The sequence below is a fragment of the Centropristis striata genome, chromosome 9 (genome assembly GCF_030273125.1).
Source record: "Centropristis striata isolate RG_2023a ecotype Rhode Island chromosome 9, C.striata_1.0, whole genome shotgun sequence".
NCBI classification, from domain to species: domain Eukaryota; kingdom Metazoa; phylum Chordata; class Actinopteri; order Perciformes; family Serranidae; genus Centropristis; species Centropristis striata.
This window is the reverse complement of record NC_081525.1, coordinates 4,543,738-4,569,182: the sequence shown is the minus strand read 5'-3', so window position 1 is coordinate 4,569,182 and position 25,445 is coordinate 4,543,738. Positions and strand designations below refer to the sequence as shown.

At 36.6% G+C, this 25,445-nt stretch overlaps 1 protein-coding gene across 1 annotated transcript in view; it reads left to right on the top strand.

Annotated features, from left to right (window-relative positions):
• Positions 1–1,912: 1,912 nt before the first annotated feature.
• Positions 1,913–25,445, top strand: part of pfas (phosphoribosylformylglycinamidine synthase) — a 40,460-nt gene continuing 16,927 nt past the window's right edge. The window contains exons 1-12 of the mRNA XM_059341077.1: positions 1,913–2,084; positions 4,450–4,572; positions 6,067–6,202; positions 8,051–8,156; positions 9,098–9,296; positions 15,921–16,026; positions 16,141–16,281; positions 16,709–16,833; positions 18,398–18,526; positions 22,630–22,764; positions 23,586–23,714; positions 23,851–23,924. Coding sequence (XP_059197060.1) covers positions 4,452–4,572; positions 6,067–6,202; positions 8,051–8,156; positions 9,098–9,296; positions 15,921–16,026; positions 16,141–16,281; positions 16,709–16,833; positions 18,398–18,526; positions 22,630–22,764; positions 23,586–23,714; positions 23,851–23,924 — 1,401 coding nt within the window. The 5' untranslated portion in view covers positions 1,913–2,084; positions 4,450–4,451. The remainder of the gene's footprint in view (positions 2,085–4,449; positions 4,573–6,066; positions 6,203–8,050; positions 8,157–9,097; positions 9,297–15,920; positions 16,027–16,140; positions 16,282–16,708; positions 16,834–18,397; positions 18,527–22,629; positions 22,765–23,585; positions 23,715–23,850; positions 23,925–25,445) is intronic.

The window sequence follows — 25,445 nt, the reverse complement described above, 5'->3', positions numbered from 1 at the left end:
AATTTTACATTGTAGTAACTTTTAATCCTTACTTCTGCTAACTTCTGCAATGTGCTGAATTGGCACGATTGTAACGCCGCTATTAAATGTCAGCTAATGTTGCGACCACAATTTTGAGTTAGCATTGATACGCTAATGGCTACTCTTGTAGCTGTAACAAGCAGCGCCGCTAGCATCAGTAAGCTGCTAGCATCAGTTAGCCGCTAGCATCAGTTAGCGGTTAGCTTTCGCTAATGAATTTCACCGCTTCCCCGCATTTCACAACAAAGAAATAAGAGTTATCAGACCTATTGTCCCTTGTTTTGAACCCCAACTTAAAGATATAAGTAACAACAACTCACCAACTTGTTTTTGAGCAGACAACTGACTTCCTTTGTTGTGCTAACTTACATTATTGCCCTAAATGTCAATAATTTATATTTCCAAGTTTTACCAACTTAAATCACTGTTTTAGGCCAAAAGATACAAGTTGGCTTTTTTTGCAGTGTACATATACAGTCTATGGTACAGACATAAACAAGGCCAAAACCTAATAATAGACAAAAATACATTTTAGATCTTCTGCGCTGGATGAGCTTAATTTCTGTCCAATAAATCTCTAAATATATGCTATAGAGTAGCCTAATATCAATGTAGTGATATAAACACACGTGATGTATAATAATAATAATAATAATAAAAAAGAAAAAATGTGTGTAGGAGTATTACATGATATACATAAATTCATACAGAATTAACTTTTTGCATAAAGTACACTAAATGCCAATATGTATCCTAAACAGTTTCATGTTTGTATGAAAACTTAGACCCATATATGTTTTTCTCATATCCACTAAACTGCTTTAATCATTTATTTATTATATATAATGTTTAAAGCAAATGCTAAAATGATTCAACATTGCGCTTCGGTTTCATGAAACAAAAGTTAGTTTGTAACTTGTAGCTTTTATTGCCTTGCAATAAATATTTTAGATTACATGAGAAATATATGGAAGCCCATTTCTACCAATGTGATGGGTAAAAGACTCAATGAGTTATGAGTCTTAATAATGAGAAACCTTTTAAAATAATGACTTGATACATTTCCTGAATTGTCACAGTCCTGTGAGTATTTTAGTTTTTGTTATTTGTGTCAGTGTTGTTACTACATTTCACAGTGCTATAAAAAAGACAACAGTTTAGGCGAAAATAGTTTTAAAATAGTTGTTAAGACAGTTTGACCTTTGACCCTTACATTTTTTTTAGATTAGGTCTAAATGAAAGCTAGCATTGTACACTTTAAAATGATACCAAACATGCCCTCATAACATATGAGTAAAGATCTTAAAATGAGCACAAAACAGGATATGCCCCCTGCGTTAAGAGGCCTATTTATTGCAGGGGGTGTATAACTTTATGTGCTGATAACTGTCATAATAGATAGATAGATAGATAGATAGATAGATAGATAGATAGATAGATAGATAGATAGATATACTTTATTTATCCCAAGCTGGGAAATTACAGTGTAACAGCAGCATTACACACAGAGACAATGACAACACAATTAAATAAAAAGAACAACCTAGGCATACTTCAAGCAATAAAATATAAAAATACAATAAAATACAATAAAAAATAAAGTGTCTAAAGAAGGAGTATGTATTAAGGAGGAGAATAGAATTCCAGTGCAGAATAAATATGAATATACAGTATAAAAATGTTGTAGCTGGTGTCAAAGCTACCACTTAGGATGGGCTATCATACCAAAATAACATTTATGGACATATACCTTTTCAAAAAACATTACTAGATTTTGCCACCTTGAGTGGTACCAAAAAGTCAAATTTTGGCCTTTGGCCCATGGACTATTCGATCTGTAACCATAAACACTGAATGAATGAGAGTAGCGTCTGCGCATGCGCAAAAGGTTGAGCGTCTCCCACGTGGGTGTAGAGGGTGCTGTCAGTCTGCAGACCTCTCCAGCAGACCACCTTCAGTCCATTCAAACTGAGCAGCAGAAGTTTCTCCAGGACTCCTCCGGGGCTGAGCGGTATCTCAACTCTTCATCCTTTTTTCATCTTCAACTGCTGGAGCTGCTGCACGTGAGTTCAGCTGACTAGCTTTGTGCTAACTATGCTACCTTTTAGCCACCTAGCTTCCATTCAACAAAGTTAGCTTCAAGAAACAAAACATGGGAAACAAACAGCGTCAACTTTTTGTTGACAAACAGAAAACCCGGGGCATTATTTCACGAAAAGACTCTTAACGACGTTGTATCTACTCCTCCATGTTTTTACTACACAGGCTGTTTGATTCAATCAGTCGCATCATTCTGTGTGTGTGTGTGTGTGTGTGTGTGTGTGTGTAGGTAGGTACATTAACCCTTTATCTGGCAAAGAACTAAATTTGGTAGTTAGAGTCAGGTAATATTTCGAGAAAAAAGTTGCGAATTTACTAGATTTAAAGTGGCTAATCTGTGCGAAAAAAGTTGCAGATTTACGAGAAAAAAGTGGGAAAAAGCAACTTTTTTCTCCCAGTTCAACACTTTAAATCTCATAAATCTACGCATTTTTTTCTCGTAGATTTGCCACTTTAATCTCGTAAACTTTTTTCTCAAAATATTATTTTCGTATGTTTTTTTTTTTTTTTTTTTTTTTTTTACACATTCTAGCAGTATGTAATATCCTCCAATATTCTCTAGGGTTGAAATTTGGAATTTGCAAGTATTTCAATGAGTGCCCTATTAAGGGTTAAAGTGGTGAATCTGGGAGAAAAAAGTTGCTTTTTTCCCACTTTTTTCTCATAAATCTGCAACTTTTTTTGTGCAGATTTGCCACTTTAAATCTCTTAAATCTGCGACTTTTCTTCTTGTAGATTTGCCACTTTAATCTAGTAAATTTGCAACTTTTTTTCTCGAAATATCACCTGAAGTTACCAAATATAGTTCTTTGACCTCATGGACAACATTGCAACCCCTTTTAACCCTTTATCAGGCAAGGACTACTGCATGAAAAGAAAACGAATTGACTAAAGAAATCTTATTGGAATTAGATCATAACAATAATAACAATGAGGCAACTTATTATAAGAGGCTCCAGTCCCAAAGTACAAAACCTAAGATAAATATGTTTTATTAGCTTTTATTACCTTGCAATAATTATTTGATGTATTATTTTTGAGGTTACAAGAGAAATATATGCAAGTGCATTTCTGCCAATGTGTTGAAAAACCCTGTAAGTGGGTAAAACGAGAAAAATCTCAAAATATGGAGGTGTAGAAGTCTTTCCAGTCTGCAGACCACTTAGCTTCCACACAAGTAAGTTAGCTTAAAGAAACAAAACATGGGAAACAATACAGCACAAACTTTTCCTTTAAAAACGGGAAAGCCCGGGCGTTATTTCACTGTTGTCTCATGTCACAAAAATACTTTTAACACTTTTTACTACACAGGCTCTTTGATACTATGTGTCTTATCACAATCAATGGACAACTCTGTGTGTGTGTGTGTGTGTGTGTGTGTGTGTGTGTGCGTGTGTGTGTGTGTGTGTGTGTGTGCGATTGTGTTCTCCTAACTGAAAGCTCCTGACTGCAGTGTGTGACCTGCAACGTGCACACAATCACTGAGTTAATTGATAGGAGGCTAATTGGGTTAAAGTTGTGGATGAGTTGATCTCAAAAACTCTTTATTCTTGATAATGACTGAGGCATAAAATCAGTACTGCTTACAATAGAAGCCTCCTTTTGCATACATTTTTGTTTTCTGACATGCAAGGTTATTATAGTTAACGAAAAGTAACAAAATAATGAAAACTAAAATTGAAAAATCATTTTCGTTAACTGAAATAAAAATAAAAAACAAGAGTTTTTAAAAAAACGTTAATTAACTCAAACTGTATTGTGTGGTTACAAAACTAACTAAAACTAACTAAAATTATAGTGAAAATGTCCTTAGTTTTCCTCTTTGTCAACTTTTTTCATACATAATTCAGTGTTTCTATTAGAAAGAGGATTCTGTTAGTGAACATGCAGGAACACATGATAAATATGTTTACTGAGACTTGGATTTCTACACTCGAACCAAAATTCAAAACACCCAGAACTGTAAGAGTTAATAACCTTATTGTGGCTGAGATGATAAACCAAAGGAAATTTTTAGTCTGGGACTGTGGACAGCATTAGTTGCTGTGTGAGACTCTGCACAGCATGATGAGTCTTCTGCTATTTGATTATTGGTTTTCTTGACCTGAACTGAGCTGCAGATAAAGGTCAGCAACAGCAGGGAACATGTGAGTCCTTAACATCCCATTATTCATCTGTATTGACCCTTGACCTTTACAGCAGAATATGCACTAAGCGTGAATCAATGTCGTCGCCTGCAATCTATCATCTTTGGCATTCTGTGATTGATTTTATTCATGGAAGTCTCTCCGTGTTTTAACTGGACTTATTCTTCTGTCTCTCCACCAGTCATGGCTGTAGTGAGGTTCTACAGTCATGAAGCTGTGGGGGGGCGGGGCTTACAGAGGGCAGCCAAGCTCTACCCCAAGCTGTCAATCACCACCGAGCTGTGCTACAACGTGGAGCTGACAGGTGAGTGTGTTGGTGATGAAGATCTAAATTATTGAAGATGCATATACAGGTACATCTCAAAAAATTAGAATATCATGAAAAAGTTCAATATTTTATTATTATATTATTTCAGTAAGTGAAACTTGTATATTATATAGATTCATTACACATAGAGTGAAATATTCCAAGCCTGTATTTCTTGTAATCTTGATGATTATGGCTTAGAGATAATGAAAACACAAAACTCTGTCTCAGAACATTAGAATATTACATAAGATCAGTAAAAAAAGGATATTTTAAACACAAATGTCAGGCTTCTGAAAAGTATCTTCATTTCTATCCATCAATACTTGGTTGGACTCCTTTTGAATCATGAATTACTGCATTAATACTTGGTGGCATGGAGGAGATCAGCCTACAGCACCATGTTGCTTTTATAGCAGCCTTCAGCTCATCTGGTGTCTCTCACCTTCCTCTTGACAACAGCCCATAGACTCCTATGGGGAGTTTGCTGGCCAGTCCAGCCCAGTAACACCATGGTCATTGAAGCAGCTTTTGGTACCTTTGCCAGTGTGGGCAGGTGCCAAGTCCTGCTGGAAAATGAAAGCAGCATCTCCAAAGAGCTTGTGGAAGCATGAAGACTCTAAAATGTCCTGCTAGATGGCTGCTATGTTGACTGTGGACTTCAGAAAACACAGTGGACCAACAGCAGCAGAGGACATTACAAAAATAAGACACTAAATTATCAAAAAGAGACATAAAATTACCAAAAAGAGACACAAAATACCAAGGAAATACATAAAATTACCCCAAAAAAGGATGTAAAATCACCAAAAAATGACACAAAATTACCAAAAGAGACACAACATAACTAAGAAAATACATAAAATGACCAAAAAGACACAAAATTATCAAAAAGAGACATAAAATTACCAAAAAGAGACACGAAATACCAAGGAAATACATAAAATCCCCCAAAAAAGGATGTAAAATCACCAAAAAATGACACAAAATTACCAAAAGAGACACAACATAACTAAGAAAATACATAAAATGACCAAAAAGACACAAAATTATCAAAAAGAGACATAAAATTACCAAAAAGAGACACAAAATACCAAGGAAATACATAAAAATTACCCCAAAAAAAGACACAAAATTGGGCCTCCTTTTGCATGAATTAGTGCATTATTACAGCATTGACTTCAGAAAACACAGTGGACCAACAGCAGCAGAGGACATGGCCCCAAACCACCACTGACCCAGGACCATCATATTGAACTTCTTCACAATATTCTAATTTTCTGAGACACTGAGTTCAAGAAAAACAGGATTGACATATTTCACTCTATAGCTATAAATCTATATAATATGAGTTTCACTTTCTGACATGATTGACAAAAAAATATTAAACTTTTTCATGATATTCTAAATTTTTTGAGATGTACCTGTAGATTGACCTTGTTTAGCCTGGAGAAACGTTCCACATACGTGGTTGTTTCCTCTCTGCTGTAGGCTGCAGGAGTCTCAGTGCCGACCAGAAGGAGGTTCTCCTCTGGTTGTTCCGTCCTCCCCTGCAGGCATCACCGCTATCTGAGGAACCAAACCTCCGAGAGGGCAGCGGGGAGAAACTGGTGGAGATTGGACCCAGGTACTAATGCACTCAGTCTGATAAATGACTCTATTAATGTACATGGTGAGGCTCTGCTTTTGTCCTACAATGGACTCTGTGTTCTGAAAAGAGGCTGTGAGTAGAGGTTGTAAAAATGCAATTAGTTCACTGTGTATGAGGGTGGAACAAGTCCAAAATATTAATATTAATATTGTTTTTTTTTTCCTGAGAGATAAGCAGATTGTCAGTGTCCACTGGAAGATAATATGTAAATGCTCATTTTAATCAGGCAGACTGGGCCGACCTGATTTGTATTCTTATGAACACCATGAGGCAGAAAATACCCATATGGCATCATTTTAGGTTATTTATATATATAAATATATTTTTAAAATCCCTGACATTGAAAGAACGTAGCACCTGTCAGACCAGACCTGGGCATTAGAAACCCAGAAATTAGAAATCAATACAACCGCAGTGCTTTTATTTTGAAGGCGGTTTACATATATCTGCCTGCATGCATACCAAGGTTATAATAGTTTTGGATTTTTCATTAGTTTTAGTTTTAATTTCGTTGTCAATTTTTGTTTTCAAATTCAGTTAGTTATTAGTTTTTATTTTTTGGAAAATGCTTAGTTTTACTTTAGTTTTTATTAGTTTTAGTGTTAGTTTTAGTTTTTTTGTAATGGGGTATTTGTTGGGTGCGAGATTCAATAAGGTCACAATAAATGTTTCCTTTATTTCCTTTGTCTGATCCATCTCAGCCCCAATAAGCTTACTAAGTCATAAAACCAGATAGATGAAATAGATTTCATATCAACCAAAAAGGCTTACGTATGAAAAAAGTTGACAAAGACGAAAACGAACGACATTTTCACTATAATTTTAGTTAGTTTTAGTCAGTTTTGCAACCACAAAATACAGTTTCAGTTATCGTTTTGTAAAAAACTCGTTTTTATTTTCATTTCAGTTAACGAAAATGTTTTTTCAATTTTCTAGTTTTCGTTATTTCGTTGGTTTTCGTTAACTATAATAACCTTGATGCATACCCACCTGCAATGAAACACGTTTCACTAAATACACTGAGTTACCTCAGTACCTTGTCAAAAACACGTATTGCTTTTTGCATAAAGTTAATAAATTACTGGTTTACTGCATAACATACATGCTGTATATTGTTTTTGTGGTTTGAATGTATGTTAAGTAGCATTCCTGTCTGAATGACTGTCAACTATTTAACTGATAGTTCACAGGATTTATTTAAAATTGTAGCTCCATGAAAATAAAAACAAGACTTTAGAAACCTTTTTGATACTTTATACCAACTTTATATGAATTACAACACACTCGTTATTATTTAGTGTTTGTTTTTCATTTGACCCTATTTCCTGTCACTACCTTTCAAAATGAAAGCACCCGTTTCACACTGGACGCCACCTTTTCAAAATAAAAGCATCACATTGTAAAACATCTAGACAATTTTCAAACATGAAAATCAAACTATATAATACAAAAACACCAATAGGAACCTTGCAAAAGGTAATTTACAGTTGTGTTAAAATAAATGGAAAAGTGATATAGTGATTGGAGTATTTACTTCTTTTTACTGCTATACTTGATTTACTCCACATTAACAGTCTCATCATAACATGTATTCTTATCAGTAGCAGCTCAAAACCAGATAATTTACTGTATTTTATAAAGCGATTACATTAATATTGAGCAGAATTTAGTTCTGAGTTTTGGTCCGGCCCCTGCAACCTTCGTGGTTTTGGTCATGTGGCCCCTTGGGAACATTAATTGCCCACCCCTGTTTTAGACAGACATCAAAGTGAAATAAAAAGAAAACGTTTTATTTATTTCTGTTGTTGCTGTTTTGCTGTTCAGGTTGAACTTTTCTACCGCCTGGTCCACCAACACCGTGTCCATCTGCCAGAGCGCCGGCCTCACTGACATCACACGGGTTGAGCTGTCTCGCAGGTTTCTAATCAAGGTTTGCACACACACACACACACACACACACACACACACACACACAATAATTCTCTACAGCAGTAGTTCTCAACCTCTTTGAGTCGCGACCCCCAATTTAACATGCATGTTGTCCACGACCCCCGCTCACTTTATATTTTTACTTTTAATCTAAGTCCTTTGCTATCAGTTTAAAGGTCCATTCTGACCTCCTGACTCCTTGGAAAGTAACAACTTGATACTTTGGGTTTTGTCAGAAATGACACAAAATTACCCAAAAAAGAATCAAATTGACCACAAAATGACACAGAATGATTAAAAAAAGACACAAAAAATTACATAAAATTAAGCATAAAAGGACTCATTGATCTCCAAATGACAAAAAATGACCACAAAAAGACACAAATTGACCAAAAAAAGACAGAAAATGACCCAAAAAAGAAAGAAAATGGCCCAAAAAAAGGAAACAAAATGACCAAAAAAGACACAAATTCGCCATAAAAGAAACAAAATGGCCCAAAAAAAGACACAAATTCACCAAAAAAGACACAAATTCACCAAAAAAGACAGAAAATGACCAAAAAAGACAGAAAATGGCCAAAAAAAGAAACAAAATGACCAAAAAAGACACAAAATGACAAAAAAAATACAAAAAATTACCACAAAAAAAAGACACAAAATGACAAAAAAAAAAAGACACAAAATGACAAAAAAAAAGACACAAAATTACCAAAATAAGACACAAAATAACCAAAAAATACACAAAATTACCCCAAAAAGACACGAAATGACCAAAAAGACTAAAACACATTAACACATGAACACTGACTTCCAAAATGATTTGGCGACCCCCAGAAATCATCTCGCGACCCCAACTGGGGTCCCGACCCCAAGGTTGAGAACAGCTGCTCTGGAGCACTGATTGGTTTTCACATCATGTTCCATCATGTGTCTGCCCTGCAGCCGAAGGACGGAGAGAGCGTGAAGGATCCTGACGGAGACATGACGGAGCTGATCGAGTGTCTCTATGACAACATGACAGAATGCATCTATCAACGCCCCATCACCTCCTTCGCCGTGGAAACCAAACCGCAGCCGGTGTTCGAGGTGGACATCCTGGGGCGGGGTCGCCAGGCCCTGGAGGAGGCCAACGATAACATGGGTGAGACTCTTATAGAATAGAATGGAATAGAATAGAATAGAATAGAATAGAATGGAATGGAATAGAATGGAATGGAATAGAATGCCTTTATTGTCATTATACACATGTACAATGAGATTTGAGAGCTGACTCCAAAAAGCAGTGCGACAATAAATAAAATACATAAAAATATACAATAAAAATATAAACATACACATACTTAGGCAAGTAAATGTAAAAAAAAATATATATATATAAGATATAATGTAAAACATAGGCAAGAAAGGGACAGGTGCACAGGCTTCAATTAAATTTGCCAGAAGCAGATATGATGCTATTAAGTGTTCATACATATATTGCACATTGAAGGACAATTAATTGCACAAATTATTGCGCATTGCCAGTTATAGTATATTTTAAAAATAAGAAATATTGCACAGTAATAAAGTCCATATGAAAATCAGTGCATATGAGAGTTCAGGGTTGTTATTATTGCTTTTGGGAAGAAACTGTTCTTATTTTATAAATAAGTGGCGTTAACACTCTTCAGCTTCAGTCTCTCTCCCTTTCTCAAGTCTTTTTATGGGACTTGCTGTAGTGTAACCTTCTCTTTTCTCTTTCTTTACTCTTCTCTTCAGTCCTGCAGCTGTCTGTGAGTACTCTGTGTCTGCTGCTGGAGTTATTAGTGTCACATGATGCATGACCTTATTACTTAAGTGGGCGAAGTCACAGGACAGCAGTGATGCCGCCGATTATTATACACGTGCCCGCATGCATTTAGTGCGCCTGTGTGTAATGTGATGTGAAAGCTAATTGAACCTGTAAAAAGTGAAAGGCTTCCTCTATTCCAGGGATGGGCAACTTAAATACTGCAGGGGGCCACAATGTTTCATCAACACTACCACAGGGCCACATATAGGAGCGTGCACTTAACCACATATGATGAAACTGCAATTATAAATATGTTTACAGTGCAGTAACTTAACATATTTCATGCTTAAATGCATGTATAACAGCATAAATAGGAATACAAAAGGTTTGAATCAAATAAAAAATCACCACTTACTGTGATTTCTTTTTTCAGTGCAAGAACAACAGACCAACATTAATTGCAAGAAGTCATTTTGTGCATTTTTTACATTGCACTTTTAAGATTTCATGCTCAAATGCATGTAGTTGTACTGAGGGCCACTTCAAGTCAGGGTGCGGGCCGTATGCGGTCCCCGGGCCTCCAGTTGCCCATCCCTGGTCTATTTAATGGTCAGATACTGTGTAAGTTGATCTGACTGGTTCTTAGTCCACATTTCAAGACAACATGAGCTCGGCAGATAGACTTTAGTAAGACAGTCAACCAAGGTTATAATAGTTTTGTATTTTTCATTAGTTTTAGTTTTAATTTAGTTCTGAAGTTTTGTTTTCAAATTCAGCTAGTTTTAACAGTTTTAATAGTTTTTAGAGTGAGTTTGCTAGTTTTATTTTTTGAAAATGCTTAGTTTTAGGTTCGTTTTTATTAGTTTTATTATTATTTTTTGTAATGGGCTATGTGTTGGGTGCGTTATTCAAAGAGGTCATAATACATTTTGCCTTTGCCTTAACCATCTTAGCTCTTATAAGGTTATTAACTCTTACAGTTCCAGGTGTTTTGAATTTTGGTTGGAGTGTAGACATCTCAGGCCCCGTTCACACGAGGACGCTCGCGGGTAAAAACGACAAAATATTTTATCAGAAGTGCCTTTCGTTTAGACGGTGACGGCGTTTTTGGGGCTTAAAGACGCAAAAATCTGAAACCACCCTCCAAAGTTAAATCCGCTCCGCCGTAGCGTGTCCGTCTACACTGACAAGACGCAAAACTCTGATCTGATCTGCTCACGTCACGTATGTGTTTACGTCACATACATGCTCCAGTACAGGAAAATAAACAAACGTGGGATTATTTCCATGCGTGGGACCTTCAAGCTGCTCTGGCAGCTCTAATAAACTTACAGGAGTCTTTCCACCAAATGTTCAGGATATGTACAGATAGTATTAGTGAACAGAGAAGGATCTGGAATTACCTCCATCACATTTTGGATGCAGCAATTGGTCGGAGGCGAGCCAGACGGCTGTGAACGAGACCTGGGAGATCTAGTGATGGTGGAGAACTTTGTGGAAGGAGTAGCTGATGGAAATGTGTGGCGTGTAAACTTCTGCATGCCCAAAGATGCTCTTATCGCTTTAAGTGATGCCGCCTGGCTGCATACAATCGAATTTCACACACTTTTGCGTCACCGTATGCAGCAGATTTCCTCCTGAAAATGCTCGTCTAAACGAGGAATAAAAAGTGAAGACGTGACGCTACTTTTGCGTCTTCTGTTCAGACCGTCCTCGTGTAAACGTAGCCTCAGTCTCAGTAACAATTATCTCACTGACCGCTCTTGCAACCTAAAAGCATCTGTGTCCTAATGGACCCAAACTTAACCCACAGCTCTTACTCCTGCTATGTTTCTTGACTTCATCCTTGCTTGTGTTGTATTTACTCCCCTTTGCACGTCCCTTTGGATAAAAGCTTCTGCTAAATGACATTGTAGAATTGTAGTAAACATATTTACAATGTGTTCCTGCATGTTCACTAACCAGCAGCTTGAATTGAAACTTTCACTTGCACACAGTGAAAGCACAACATCCAAAGTTTACAGGGTAATGCACCGGCGACACTTTTACCATAAAAACTAAAAGGTTTGCACTATCGGGAAAATTCCAATGTTTTTTGAAAGCTGAGAAGTTGCTCTTTACAGCCAACATGGTGTCATTACGGTAATTTCACTCACGCTTCTCCTGGAAGCCCACAAAGCAGGAATACACACACTCAGCGGTGGAGAAATAGAAACACTGGGTTACGTACGAAAAAAGTTGACAAAGATGAAAACAAAGGACATTTTCGCTATAATTTTAGTTAGTTTTGTAACCACACAATACAGTTTCAGTTAGTTATCGTTATTATTTTTATTTCAGTTAACGAAAGTCACTTTATTCTACATGTCTCATTTAAAACGTCCTCACACATAAAACCTTTGGAATAACTAGATCCTGTTAAAAACATTAAATTCTGCCCCTCAGCAACAATGTGAAGTCATGATTGATTCTGCTGAGACGGACGGTCACATGACAAATATTCACTGAAAATCTGTTTACACAGAGCTGAGAGGAGAGGACAGGAGAGGTCTGAGGTAGAGGGTGTAAAAATGCAAAAAGTTTAATATGTAGCATAGCATGTGGGGACCACATTTTATTTTCCAATATTTATGACACTTAGAAAAGTGTTGTGTATATATAAGTTCCATTTTATTCCTTAAAAAAAAATATCAGAGAAATTCAACTTGTGCTTTTCCTTTTTTATTATAATAAAATAATATATAATGTCATTCTAACTGGGTTATTCTGCACAAAATATTTTTTTTTTTGAGTTGTTGGGAGTTATAGCCATGATTGTGCTGATTCTGTAGAGCTGCAGGACTTAGATTGCAGTGAAGTACAAGGCCACATTGAGTAAAAACGTAAAAGAGCAAAAAACGCCCTGAAACAGCTTTGTTGGGATTCAGAGGGTTAATGCAACATATAAAAATTTAAAAGCAGCCGATTCTAACAATTAGAATTGGATATTTTTAAGGCAATTGATCTGATTTGTGATCAGTTTTCATGTAATTGACATCAACTCATCAATTAAACAACTAATCATCTCAGTTTTTTTTTTTACCCTTTTGTACCAAAACCGCAATAGATTTAATTCCGACAGAGAGTGAATGTTCCTCTCTTTATATAAACAGGTTTTAAACTGACACTGGCCACTGTGACACATCGTGGTGTGTGTGCTTATGTTCACGCTCTGCTGATTCACTCCTGACCAGCTTCATTAATATTCACAAGCTGCTCAAATAGATGAGAATAATTTCAGTACATACTTTGTACGCTCTCCCATGCTCAACCGGTGAATTGAGGAGATAATTAAAAAGGGCCTATCTGGAATTTCACTATAGTTGCTTTATTCCCCCGAAGGATGGAGACAAACGTGTTGTTTCATATAAGGGACACAAAGTACTTATTCTGCCCTACAAAGCAAGAAGGCAGTAACTTTATTTTTATCATTTAGTTATTATCATTTTCATGATATTCAAGGCATCTTTTGTTATGTGACAAAACATCTTATCTCAAATGTGTGTTGTTTTGGAGAAAAATGGTAGTCGTTTGTACAGTAACTGCAAAAAGCCCTAGTGAAGTACAGCTTAGCAATGTTTAGTTTAGTTTATTTTATTATTAATATCCCCATTAGCTGCAGCAAAGCCACAGCTATTCTTCCTGGGGTCCAACAGTATCAAATATACAGTTAAAAACACAAAACATAATAAAAATAAAAAAAATAAAACAAAACAAAAAATTATTCACATATTAATCCATATTACACACATTTCTACATATATGTATACATCATTACAAAATCTACTAACACATAATACATATGTTGTATATACACCTTCGTTCTACAGCATATACATTATAATAACACATATCATATATCTATAGAAATATACTACATACATATAAATATACCATGTTTTCTTATTTTGATAAATACTGTTTTATTAATGTGAGACTTTAAGCAGCCGTTTCAGCACCAGAACAGCTTCCGGGTGGAAAATATTGACCTAAAATGGTCAAATTAGTTTGGGTTTGGTATATCCATGTTCAGGAAAACAAATGGTTCCAATTATTATTTCAAATACAGTGTATCTAACACACCCAGAGCCCAAGTTGTGGCAAAATAGTTTTTGGAGAATCTATACTGCCTTTTTCCTTGGTATGGCGCCACGTTTTTGGTAAGTAATACAAAGCAAGAATACAGTAACTGCAAAATAGGGGTAAAATATAAAATTTAAATATACAATACAAAAAAATACGCTAATATAAAGTAACAAAACAGCCACATGTCCAATAATCTACCTACAACTACTTAGGCTGGATTACAGGATAACTTTAAAGTAATTTTTCTCAGTTCTGCACTCTGCATAGTTTCTGCCTTTTGCTTTGTAGGGCAGTGTAGGTGACATGACATCATCTTAACCCTTATATATATTATATATATATTATGCCCCGCCTCAAGTTTACTACCCTCTGGTGACCCTCATGGCCAAAAAAGGCCATTCACACTGAAACTGCTATTAAATCACCATACATCTATATTTTTTTCAGATTTTTTTTCCATAAATCTCTAAAACTCTTCAGACTTGTTCAAAACTACCAAACATTAAATCAGTTTTCGGAATTCTAACCCTTTATATGCAGGTTTTCCATAATTTCTTCCCAAAAAAACACAAAACATTTGATGTAATTGTATTTACATCATTTAATGTAATACTGACACTTTTTTTTTAACCCGCTGTGGCCCTTTTTCACTACAATATAAAAGAAGTCATGTACATCTATGGAATCAGCAAAATCATGGCTAGAAATGGGAACAACTGAGATATCTTTTGTGCAGAATAACACAGTTATAATGACATGCATAATTAAAAAAAGTTTGAATTTTTTAGATATAAAAATGTATACACAAGTGTTGCAAATAATGGGGATACATTATATAATATATATATATATATATATATATATTTCTGTAGAGTGGCATTTGCAGCGTCGAGCACAGTTTCCAAATTTATTTTTTGACAATTTTTTCTCTCCTTCTGCACTTTAGGGATGATGTCATCCACTCTAGCCTCTCCATAGGATAACATTAGGGGGATTTTTTGGTGTGTTTTTTGCAGAATAATTTGAAAACCGTTTGCCGAAACCCTTAGAAAAGTCACAGCACACTTGTCATGGCCGAGCCGGTCGATTTGATACCTTTTTAGTGTATGTGCGACCAAAACTCTGGGAGGAGTAGTCGACTGAAAAACAACACGGAAGAAACGGAAGAATAAAATCTAGGATTAAGCCCGGTGAATAGTATATAGTGCGCTATTTCAAGCACACTCAAAAAGTAAAAATATTCCTTCCTTAACAAAAGAAGAGGAAAAAAAAAGTGAGGGATATTTACTTCTGGTTAGGTTCTTTCCTTTATATCCATCAAAGACTTACACCGAGCTTCTAAAAAACTTTCCTTGGTTATTATTAGAGCTTCAAAAGAGGCTCATAATGTGTGTTTTTCTTCTTCTTTTTTTTTTCAAATTCACTTTTTATTGAGGAATTTTTAAACATTTTATACAGAACAAAGAACAGGAACAGTTAGGGTGGGGGGTACCTAGATCACACAGCATCATCATTTTCTCCTAGCATCATTATTTGCAGCAGTCGTTGTTAGTTAAACGTTAAACTACAGTTTTACATAAAGTCAGAACTTGTAGGCTTAAGACCAAGTTTTGTAAAATAAGTCCATATGCAATTTTAGTTGAAAAGTCACTTTTTCCATTTTGTAGATGTTTTGTATAATGTTGATCCAGTCCTCATGTCTTGGTTGCTCAGGCTTGAGCCGTCTCCTGGTAATAATGGCCTTTTTGCTTGCTGCTAAAAGAATATAAAGCAGTTTCTTGTCTCCATTGCTAAAGCCGTCTAATAATATGTTTCAGAGATACACAGTTTCAAATAAAAAGGGGAAAACGTGTGTTTTTCTTAATGCAGCTCTGCTCTTTGACTCCTGGGATGTGGACTACTACACGTCGATGTTCCAGAGGATCCAGAGGAACCCCACCAGTGTGGAGTGTTTTGACCTGGCCCAGTCCAACAGGTGGGCACATTAGCACGACTGCTTTGTATTGTGCACATTGCTCGGCTCTGTAGTTTTTAGTTCCTGTGTTTTTTTGTAATTCTCTGATGTTTTCTTTGCACCTTGGCATCCCAGCGAGCACAGTCGTCACTGGTTCTTCCGGGGGCGGATGGAGATCGATGGGGAGGAGCAGAAGGAGACTCTGTTCAGCCTCATCATGGAGACGCAGCAGCACAGCAACCAGAACAACGTCATCAAGTTCTGTGATAACAGCAGGTAGGAGGGGAACGTTTGTGTGTGTGTGTGTGTGTGTGTGTGACTCTTTCTCTTCACACTGACTCAATTTGAAATGTGTGTGTGTCTGTGTGTGTCTGTGTGTGTGTGTGTGTGTGTCTGTCTGTGTGTGTGTGTGTGTGTGTGTCTGTGTGTCTGTGTGTGTGTGTGTCTGTCTGTCTGTCTGTGTGTGTCTGTGTGTGTGTGTGTCTGTGTCTGTGTGTGTGTCTGTCTGTGTGTGTGTGTCTGTGTGTCTGTCTGTGTGTGTGTGTGTGTCTGTGTGTGTCGGTCTGTGTGTGTGTGTGTGTGTGTGTGTGTCTGTGTATGTGTGTGTGTGTCTGTGTGTGTGTGTCTGTGTGTGTCTGTCTGTGTCTGTGTCTGTGTCTGTGTGTGTCTGTGTGTGTGTGTGTGTGTGTGTGTGTGTGTCCAGTGGCATCAAAGGAGTGGAGCTGGAGTGTTTTTACCCTAAAGATCCGTCCCGAGCCAGCCAGTATGAGACACGCCCCTCGCTGAGACACGTCATCTTCACCGCCGAGACGCACAACTTCCCAACAGGTCGGGACTCACAGACTTCCTGTTTGGTTGTGATATTTTGTCCCCCTTGTGTTGTTTTCCAAATAATCATTGTCAAACATGAAACGGTTTAAAACGAGGTACAAAGACACTATTTTCCAGAGGTACTAACAGGGATGAGGGAGATGTTGGGTAGCACCAAGTGCTAAGAGGATACTGTGTTTATTTATTTTGATCTTTTTTACACTGGTTGTCTTTTTGTGTTGTTGTTTCTTTTCCTTGTGTTGTTGTTTCTTTTCCTTGTGTTGTTGTTTCTTTTCCTTGTGTTGTTTCCTTTCCTTGTGTTATTGTTTCTTTTCCTTGTGTTGTTGTTTCCTTTCCTTGTGTTGTTGTTTCCTTTCCTTGTGTTGTTTTTTCCTTTCCTTGTGTTGTTTCTTTTCCTTGTGTTGTTGTTTCCTTTCCTTGTGTTGTTTCCTTTCCTTGTGTTGTTTCTTTTCCTTGTTGTTGTTGTTTATTTTCCTTGTGTTGTTGTTTCCTTTCCTTGGGTTGTTGTTTCCTTTCCTTGGGTTGTTGTTTCCTTTCCTTGGGTTGTTGTTTCTTTTCCTTGTGTCGTTGTTTCCTTTCCTTGGGTTGTTGTTTCCTTTCCTTGGGTTGTTGTTTATTTTCCTTGTGTTATTGTTTCCTTTCCTTGTGTTGTTGTTTCCTTTCTTTTTGTGTTTCTTTTCCTTTCGTATGTATGTGTGCGTGTGTTTGTGTATGTATGTATATTTATTGTGTATAGGTAAATTATATTATGTTTTGTAATACAAGACATGTTTAGACAAGGATTTAAACTAGTCATGTTTAACCCTTTATCAGGAAAAGAACTATATTTGGTAACTTCAGGTAATATTTCGAGAAAAAAGTTGCAAATTTACTAGATTAAAGTGGCAAATCTACAAGAAAAAAAGTTGCAGATTTAAGAGATTTAAAGTGGCAAATCTGCGCGAAAAAATTTGCAGATTTAAGAGAAAAAAGTGGGGAAAAAGCAATTTTTTTCCTCCCAGATTCACCAGTTTAAAACTCATAAATCTACGCATTTTTCTCGTAGATTTGCCACTTTAATCTCGTCAACTTTTTTCTCAAAATATTAATTTCGTATGTTTTTTTTTTTTACACATTCTGGCAGTATGTAATATCCTCCAATATTCTCTAGGGTTGAAATTTGGAATTTGCAAGTATTTCAATGAGTGTCCTATCAAGGGTTAACGTGGTGAATCTGGGAGGAAAAAAAGTTGCTTTTTTCCCCACTTTTCTCGTAAATCTGCGACTTTTTTCGTGCATATTTGCCACTGTAATCTAGTAAATTTGCTACTTTTTTCTCTAAATATTACCTGAAGTTACCAAATATAGTTCTTTGCCTGATAAAGGGTTAAGGAGAGGGGGTGGGAGTTTATAAGTTTTACTTCTTCTCACTCCTTTTCGAATATGTATTCTACATGTCATGTTAAATGTTTTGTCTGACTCTTTTTTTATTTTATTATTTTGTTTTCATATTCGAAACAAACTTCAATCAGTCAATCACTGAATCAATGAATCAATAAAAAAAACCCCATCTGACCTGCAGGTGTAGCGCCGTTCAGCGGAGCCACCACGGGGACAGGAGGTCGGATCAGAGACGTGCAGAGCGCCGGGCGGGGAGGACACGTCATCGCCGGCACCGCAGGGTACTGCTTCGGCAACCTGCACATACCAGGTCTGCAAAACCATTAGAGGCCTTTATTTATTTATTTATTTATTCGTTTATTAAACAGGGACAGTGCATGCCTCTCAGCCGTACCAGAATTAGCTACAAGCTAAATTTCATCTGTAGTCCCTGGGCAGGAACAAATAACATACATCTAACACAGGGGTCTCAAACTCAAATTACCTGAGGGCCGCTGGAGGCAGTATCAAAATGACCAAAAAAAGACACAAGATTATTTAAAAAAAGACAGAAAAAGCACTAAATTACTTTAAAAAGACACAAAATGACAAAAAAAGACATAAAATTATAAAAAAGACACAAAATGACTGAAAAAGCACTAAATTACTTAAAAAGACACAAAAAGACCATAAAATACACAGAATTACCAAAGAAAGACACAAAATTATTTTAAAAAAGACACAATGACCCAAAAAAGACACAAAATGACTAAAAAAGACACAAAATGACAGAAAAAATACTAAATTACTTTAAAAAAGACACAAAATGACCAAAAAAAGATACAAAATGACCAAAAAAAGATACAAAATTACCAAAAAAGACAAAAATGACTAAAAAAAGACACAAAATGACAGAAAAAATACAAAATTACTTAAAAAAAGACACAAAATGACCAAAAAAAGATACAAAATGACAACAAAGACACAGAATGACATAAATTCCTTAAAAAAGACAAAGTGACCAAAAATAGACACAAAATGACTAAAAAAAGACACAAAATGAACAAAAAAAGACAAAATGAACAAAAAAAGACACAGAATTACCAAAATTATTAAATAAAGACAGAATTACCAAATAACATACAAATTATTAAAAAAGACAAAATTATTAAAAAGACACAAAATGACAGAAAAAAAACTAAATTACTTAAAAAAGACACAGAATAATAAAAAAAAGAAACAAAATTATAAAAAAAACAACAGAATTACCAAAAAACATACAAATTATTAAAAAAGACACAATCACCAAAAAAAAAAGTAACTAAAGGGACCTTCCACACACAACATGGTAAAGTGCCATTCATATAAAACTCACATTAAACTTTCATATCAAGGTGGGGGCCACAAAATATCATCATGAGGGCCGTGAGTTTGAGACCCCTGATCTAACACAAACAAACAAGCTTTTCAAACAGCAACAACAAAGTTTCACACTCTTAAAACAGAATACAACAACAGGACAACAGCAAGAGTAAAATCACAGTATTAAGCCACAACACAAAACAATGTTAAAATACAACACTGAAGAGATTGCAAAATAGTGAACTAATGTTTGAGTTTATAGTTGGTGGGGGCTTTTGCATACTCTATCTATTGCAAACGTGCTACAAAAGAGCTACACTCATGTTATGATCTTAGTTTGATGTGTCGGGGTCACAGGAAGTCACATACTTAGTAAACCCAAAACTATGCAGAAAAATGGCTGCTTGGATGTTTAACAAGTATTATATTTATTTACAGGCAAAGGAATAAACGGAGATAAACCAACTAAGTAACACAGAAAAAGGAAGCAGCTAAATCTTCAGAGTCTCCAAGGCCAAAATAACAAACAAAAGTCAATCACTATCTGGAAAATAAGCTTCAGCTAAACCTACCAAACAAAGCAGACGGTGCTAAGCTCCGTAAATAAGCAAAAACAGGAGAAAAAGTGTTAACACAATTTGCTAATACTCAACAGTCAAGAGTAAATGTTTTGTATTTAGCAACTTTTGACATTTGCAATTTACACTACATGTAGATGTGTGATTGATTTTTATTTTGTTGTACGATTTAATTTAATTTATACAGACTAAAAAATGTATTTTCTATATATTTTTCAGTATTTTGTAATATCGTCAAGAATATCGTTATCGCAAAAATCTTTTAGGGCCATAGCGTCCACCCATACTGCACTTTCTTCACTTGAAATGTGAAATGGTTCTTAACCCATAAGAACCCAGACCCAGTTATCCTTAAAGGAAATTATGTTGGATATACCACAGACCAAGTGGACCACATAGAACACATTTCTGACTTTTTTTTAAATTTTTTTTAATACTACCCCTAAATGTCAAAGATCTGTGATGTGACATATATGTCACATTAGGCGTTTATGGTATTTATTTTTAGATTTTTTATTTTAAAATAAATAAACTCGACACCTTTTCTGCTTACAGAAACACAAATTTGCCTTTTTCTCTGCATCTCCACAACATACATTAAAATTGTGACATTAATAGTGCTTTTTAACAACAAATTATTTTTTCAGATTTGTTTTTAAGTAACAAAATAATGATAATAATAATAATGATCAATAATAGATTTAAAAAAAACAAACTTAATAGGGTTAAATGCAATAAAGGACATGCTATTAACAGATTAGAATTGTTAAATGGGTTTAAACTTAGCCTAGTAACAAAAAATAAGCTTTTTGAAATTAGCTACTTTTCTTTAGATTTCTGTTTCCAGTCACAGCCACATCTTCCTCTTTTTTCTCCTCCTCTCCTTCTCCTCCTCTTTTTTCTCCTCTTCCTCTCATCCTCTCCGCCTTCTCCTCCTCCTCGTTTTTTCTCCTCCTCCTCTTTTTTCTCCTCTTCCTCTCATCCTCTCCGCCTTCTCCTCCTCCTCTTTTTTCCCCTCCTCTCCTTCTCCTCCTCCTCTTTTTTCTCCTCTTCCTCTCATCCTCTCCGCCTTCTCCTCCTCCTCTTTTTTTCTCCTCCTCCTCTTTTTTCTCCTCTTTTTTCTCCTCTTCCTCTCATCCTCTCCGCCTTCTCCTCCTCCTCTTTTTTCCCCTCCTCTCCTTCTCCTCCTCCTCTTTTTTCTCCTTTTCCTCTCATCCTCTCCCCCTCCTCCTCCTCTTTTTTCTCCTCCTCTCCTTCTCCTCCACTTTTTCTCCTCTTCCTCTCATCCTCTCCGCCTTCTCCTCCTCCTCTTTTTTCCCCTCCTCTCCTTCTCCTCCTCCTCTTTTTTCTCCTCTTCCTCTCATCCTCTCCGCCTTCTCCTCCTCCTGTTTTTTTTTCCTCCTCCTCTTTTTTCTCCTCTTTTTTCTCCTCTTCCTCTCATCCTCTCCCCCTCCTCCTCCTCTTTTTTCTCCTCCTCTCCTTCTCCTCCTCTTTTTTCTCCTCTTCCTCTCATCCTCTCCGCCTTCTCCTCCTCCTCTTTTTTCCCCTCCTCTCCTTCTCCTCCTCCTCTTTTTTCTCCTCTTCCTCTCATCCTCTCTGCCTCCTCCTCCTCTTTTTTTCTCCTCCTCCTCTTTTTTCTCCTCTTCCTCTCATCCTCTCCGCCTTCTCCTCCTCCTCTTTTTTCCCCTCCTCTCCTTCTCCTCCTCCTCTTTTTTCTCCTCTTCCTCTCATCCTCTCCCCCTCCTCCTCCTCTTTTTTCCCCTCCTCTCCTTCTCCTCCTCCTCTTTTTTTCTCCTCTTCCTCTCATCCTCTCCGCCTCCTCCTCCTCCTCTTTTTTCTCCTCCTCTTCCTCTCATCCTTTCCACTTTCCACATCCTTTCCACTCCTCTCCTCCTCTCCTCCTTCTCCTACTCTCCTTTTCTCTCCTCCTCCTCCTTTCCTCTCCTCCTCTTTTCCTCCTCCATCCTCCTTCTACTCTCTTCTCCTCCTTCTCTCCTGCTCCTCCTCCTCCTCCTCCTTCTCCTATTTTTCTCCTCCTCTCCTGCTGCTCCTTCTCTCCTCTCCACCTCCTATTTTTTCTCCTGCTCCTCCTCTCCTCCTCTTTTTTCTCCTCCTCTCCTCCTCCTCCTCCTTTTTTTCCTAATGTTCTGAGACACTGAGTTTTGTGTTTTCATTATCTCTAAGCAAGAATCGTCAAAATTACAAGAAAAACAGGCTCGAAATATTTCACTCTACTCATAATGAATCTATATAATGTTTGAGTTTCACTTTCTGGAATGATTGACAAAAAATATTGAACTTTTTCATGATATTCTAATTTTTTGAGATGTACTTGTATTCACATTTTGGATTTGGACGATTAGGGACTGAATGAGTGAAGGTGAAGCATAAAGCTGAATATGGGAGATTCAAGAACATTTAAAATGTTTGTTACAGCCGTGTCACCGTGGGTTCTGATGGGTTAAATATCTTCTGTCACTATTCATGGCTGCAGGTTACGTTCTCCCCTGGGAGTCTGAGGGAGAAGACTCGTATCCTCCAAAGTTCGCCCGTCCGCTGCAGGTGGCGGTGGAGGCCAGTGACGGCGCCTCAGACTACGGCAACAAGTTTGGAGAGCCCGTCCTGTCAGGTAGTGAACCATACATGCATATGTGGGCATGTGTATGTATGTATATTTATTGTGTATAGGTAAATTATATTATGTTTTGTAATACAAGACATGTTTAGACAAGGATTTAAACTAGTCATGTTTAACCCTTTATCAGGCAAAGAACTATATTTGGTAACTTCAGGTAATATTTCAAGAAAAAAGTTGCAAATTTACTAGATTAAAGTGGCAAATCTGTGCGAAAAAAGTCGCAGATTTAAGAGATTTAAAGTGGCAAATCTGTGCGAAAAAAGTTGCAGATTTACGATAAAAAAGTGGGAGAAAAGCAACTTTTTTCTCCCAGATCCACCACTTTAAATCTCATAAATCTACGCATTTTTCTCTCGTAGATTTGCCACTTTAATCTCGTCAACTTTTTTCCCAAAATATTAATTTCGTATGTGTTTTTTTACACATTCTGGCTGTATGTAATATCCTCCAATATTCTCTAGGGTTGAAATTTGGAATTTGCAAGTATTTCAATGAGTGCCCTATTAAGGGTTAAAGTGGTGAATCTGGGAGGAAAAAAGTTGCTTTTTTCCCCACTTTTCTCGTAAATCTGCAACTTTTTTCGTGCAGATTCGTGCAGAGCCCGTCCTGTCAGGTAGTGAACCATACCGAAGCATGGCTAGATTTACATTAACACATATTTATTTATCTTTAAAGAGACTTTTTTTGTCTCTCATGTTGTGAAATTGATGATGTTTTCTCAATTTGCTTGTGTTTTCTTAAGTGTCACCGCTCTGAGCTCTCAGTAGAAACCCTAGAAATGACATTCAAGTGAATCTTGGATCCTCCTCCAGGTTTCGCTCGTTCTTTCGGCATGCGGCTGCCTAACGGAGAGCGGCGAGAATGGATTAAGCCAATCATGTTCAGTGGCGGTCTCGGCTCTATTGAAGATGCACATGTGAAGAAAGAAGAGGCAGAGACTGGTAATGTCTGAATTCTGCATGTGTGTGTGTGTGTGTGTGTGTGTGTGTGTGTGTAAAGTGTTCAATCAATGCAGAGGCTATATTTAACACATCGATGAATGACTCATGCTGCTCCTCTGCTGTTCTCGTCCACCAGGAATGGAAGTGGTGAAGATCGGAGGGCCGGTGTACAGGATCGGTGTGGGAGGAGGAGCCGCCTCCTCTGTGCAGGTAAACCTCACCTGGTGCAGAAGTTTAAGAGTAGTCATTTTCTGTCTTTTTGTGGGTTTTTTTTGTTAATTTTGTGGGTCTTTTTAGTCATTTTGTGTCTATTTTTGGTCATTTTTTCCCCTTTTTTGGTCATTTTGTGTCTTTTTAGTCATTTTGTGTCTTTTTTGGTCATTTTGTTTTCCTTTTTTGGTCATTTTGTGTCTATTTTTTGGTCATTTTTCCCCTTTTTTGGTCATTTTGTATCTTTTTTTTTTTTGTAATTTTGTGTCTTTTTTTGGTCATTTTGTGTCTTTTTCTGGTCATTTTGTGTCTTTTTTGGTCATTTTGTTTTCCTTTTTTGGTCATTTTGTGTCTTTTTGGTCATTTTTCCCCTTTTTTGGTCATTTTGTATCTTTTTTTTTAAGTAATTTTGTGTCTTTTTTTTGGTCATTTTGTTTCTTTTTTTGGTCATTTTGTGCCTTTTTCTGATCATTTTGTGTCATAAAATATATAAAAGCACCGGCAGAGAGTTTAGTTGTTGTCTGCTTCATTATTTGTACAAAATTCGTCGTATCAACTGAGTTGAACTGTGCGTGGAGATTCTGTTCAGTGAGCGGAGGTCGCGACTCAAAAAGGTTGAGAACTACTGATCTAAACTTCCTCCTAAGCATTTTTCTGAAAAACTGCACAGAATGTAATTAATTATTTCCAAGCAATTCATTTATTTCTCAGCCTCTGAAGCAAATAGAGACATGAAATAAACCCATTTGAAAGCTTAAACCCTGGCTTTAGCTGTAGAGAATTGCCTTTGTCCTAAAATTCATTAAGATAAAAGAAAAAAATGAACAACATTAATTGTTAACTGTTAATCTTGTCCTAAAGAGTTTTAACATTTTTTTTTAAATAAAAAACATCAATAATTAACAGCTAAAAAAATAATCTTGTCTCTTTTGTCAATTCTTCTGTTTGGAGGAGCGGAAGACTTTTCCTTTATTGAGCGAATTGCCTTTTATCGATTATGTGTCTTAAAAAAGACGACATCATCCAAAACCTCCTCTTTTTTCTCCTCTTCCTCTCATCCTCTCCGCCTCCTCCTCCTCCTCTTTTTGTCTCCTCCTCCTCCTTCTCCTCCTCCTCTTTTTTCTCCTCTTCCTCTCATCCTCTCCGCCTCCTCCTCCTCCTCTTTTTGTCTCCTCCTCCTCCTTCTCCTCCTCCTCTTTTTTTCTCCTCTTCCTCTCATCCTCTCCTTCTCCTCCTCTCCTGCTCCTCCTCCTCCTCCTTTTTTTCCTAATGTTCTGAGACACTGAGTTTTGTGTTTTCATTATTTCTAAGCCAGAATCGTCAAAATTACAAGAAAAACAGGCTTGAAATATTTCACTCTACTCGTAATGAATCTACACTACTGGTCAAAAGTTTTATAACACACCAACTTTTCCAGAATTTAATTGAAAATTATGCAGTTTAATGTCTCAGTGTACTCTGAAATTAATGCACATTTGCAACATTTAAAATTCTTTATTGAGCATGATAGTGTTTTGAAAG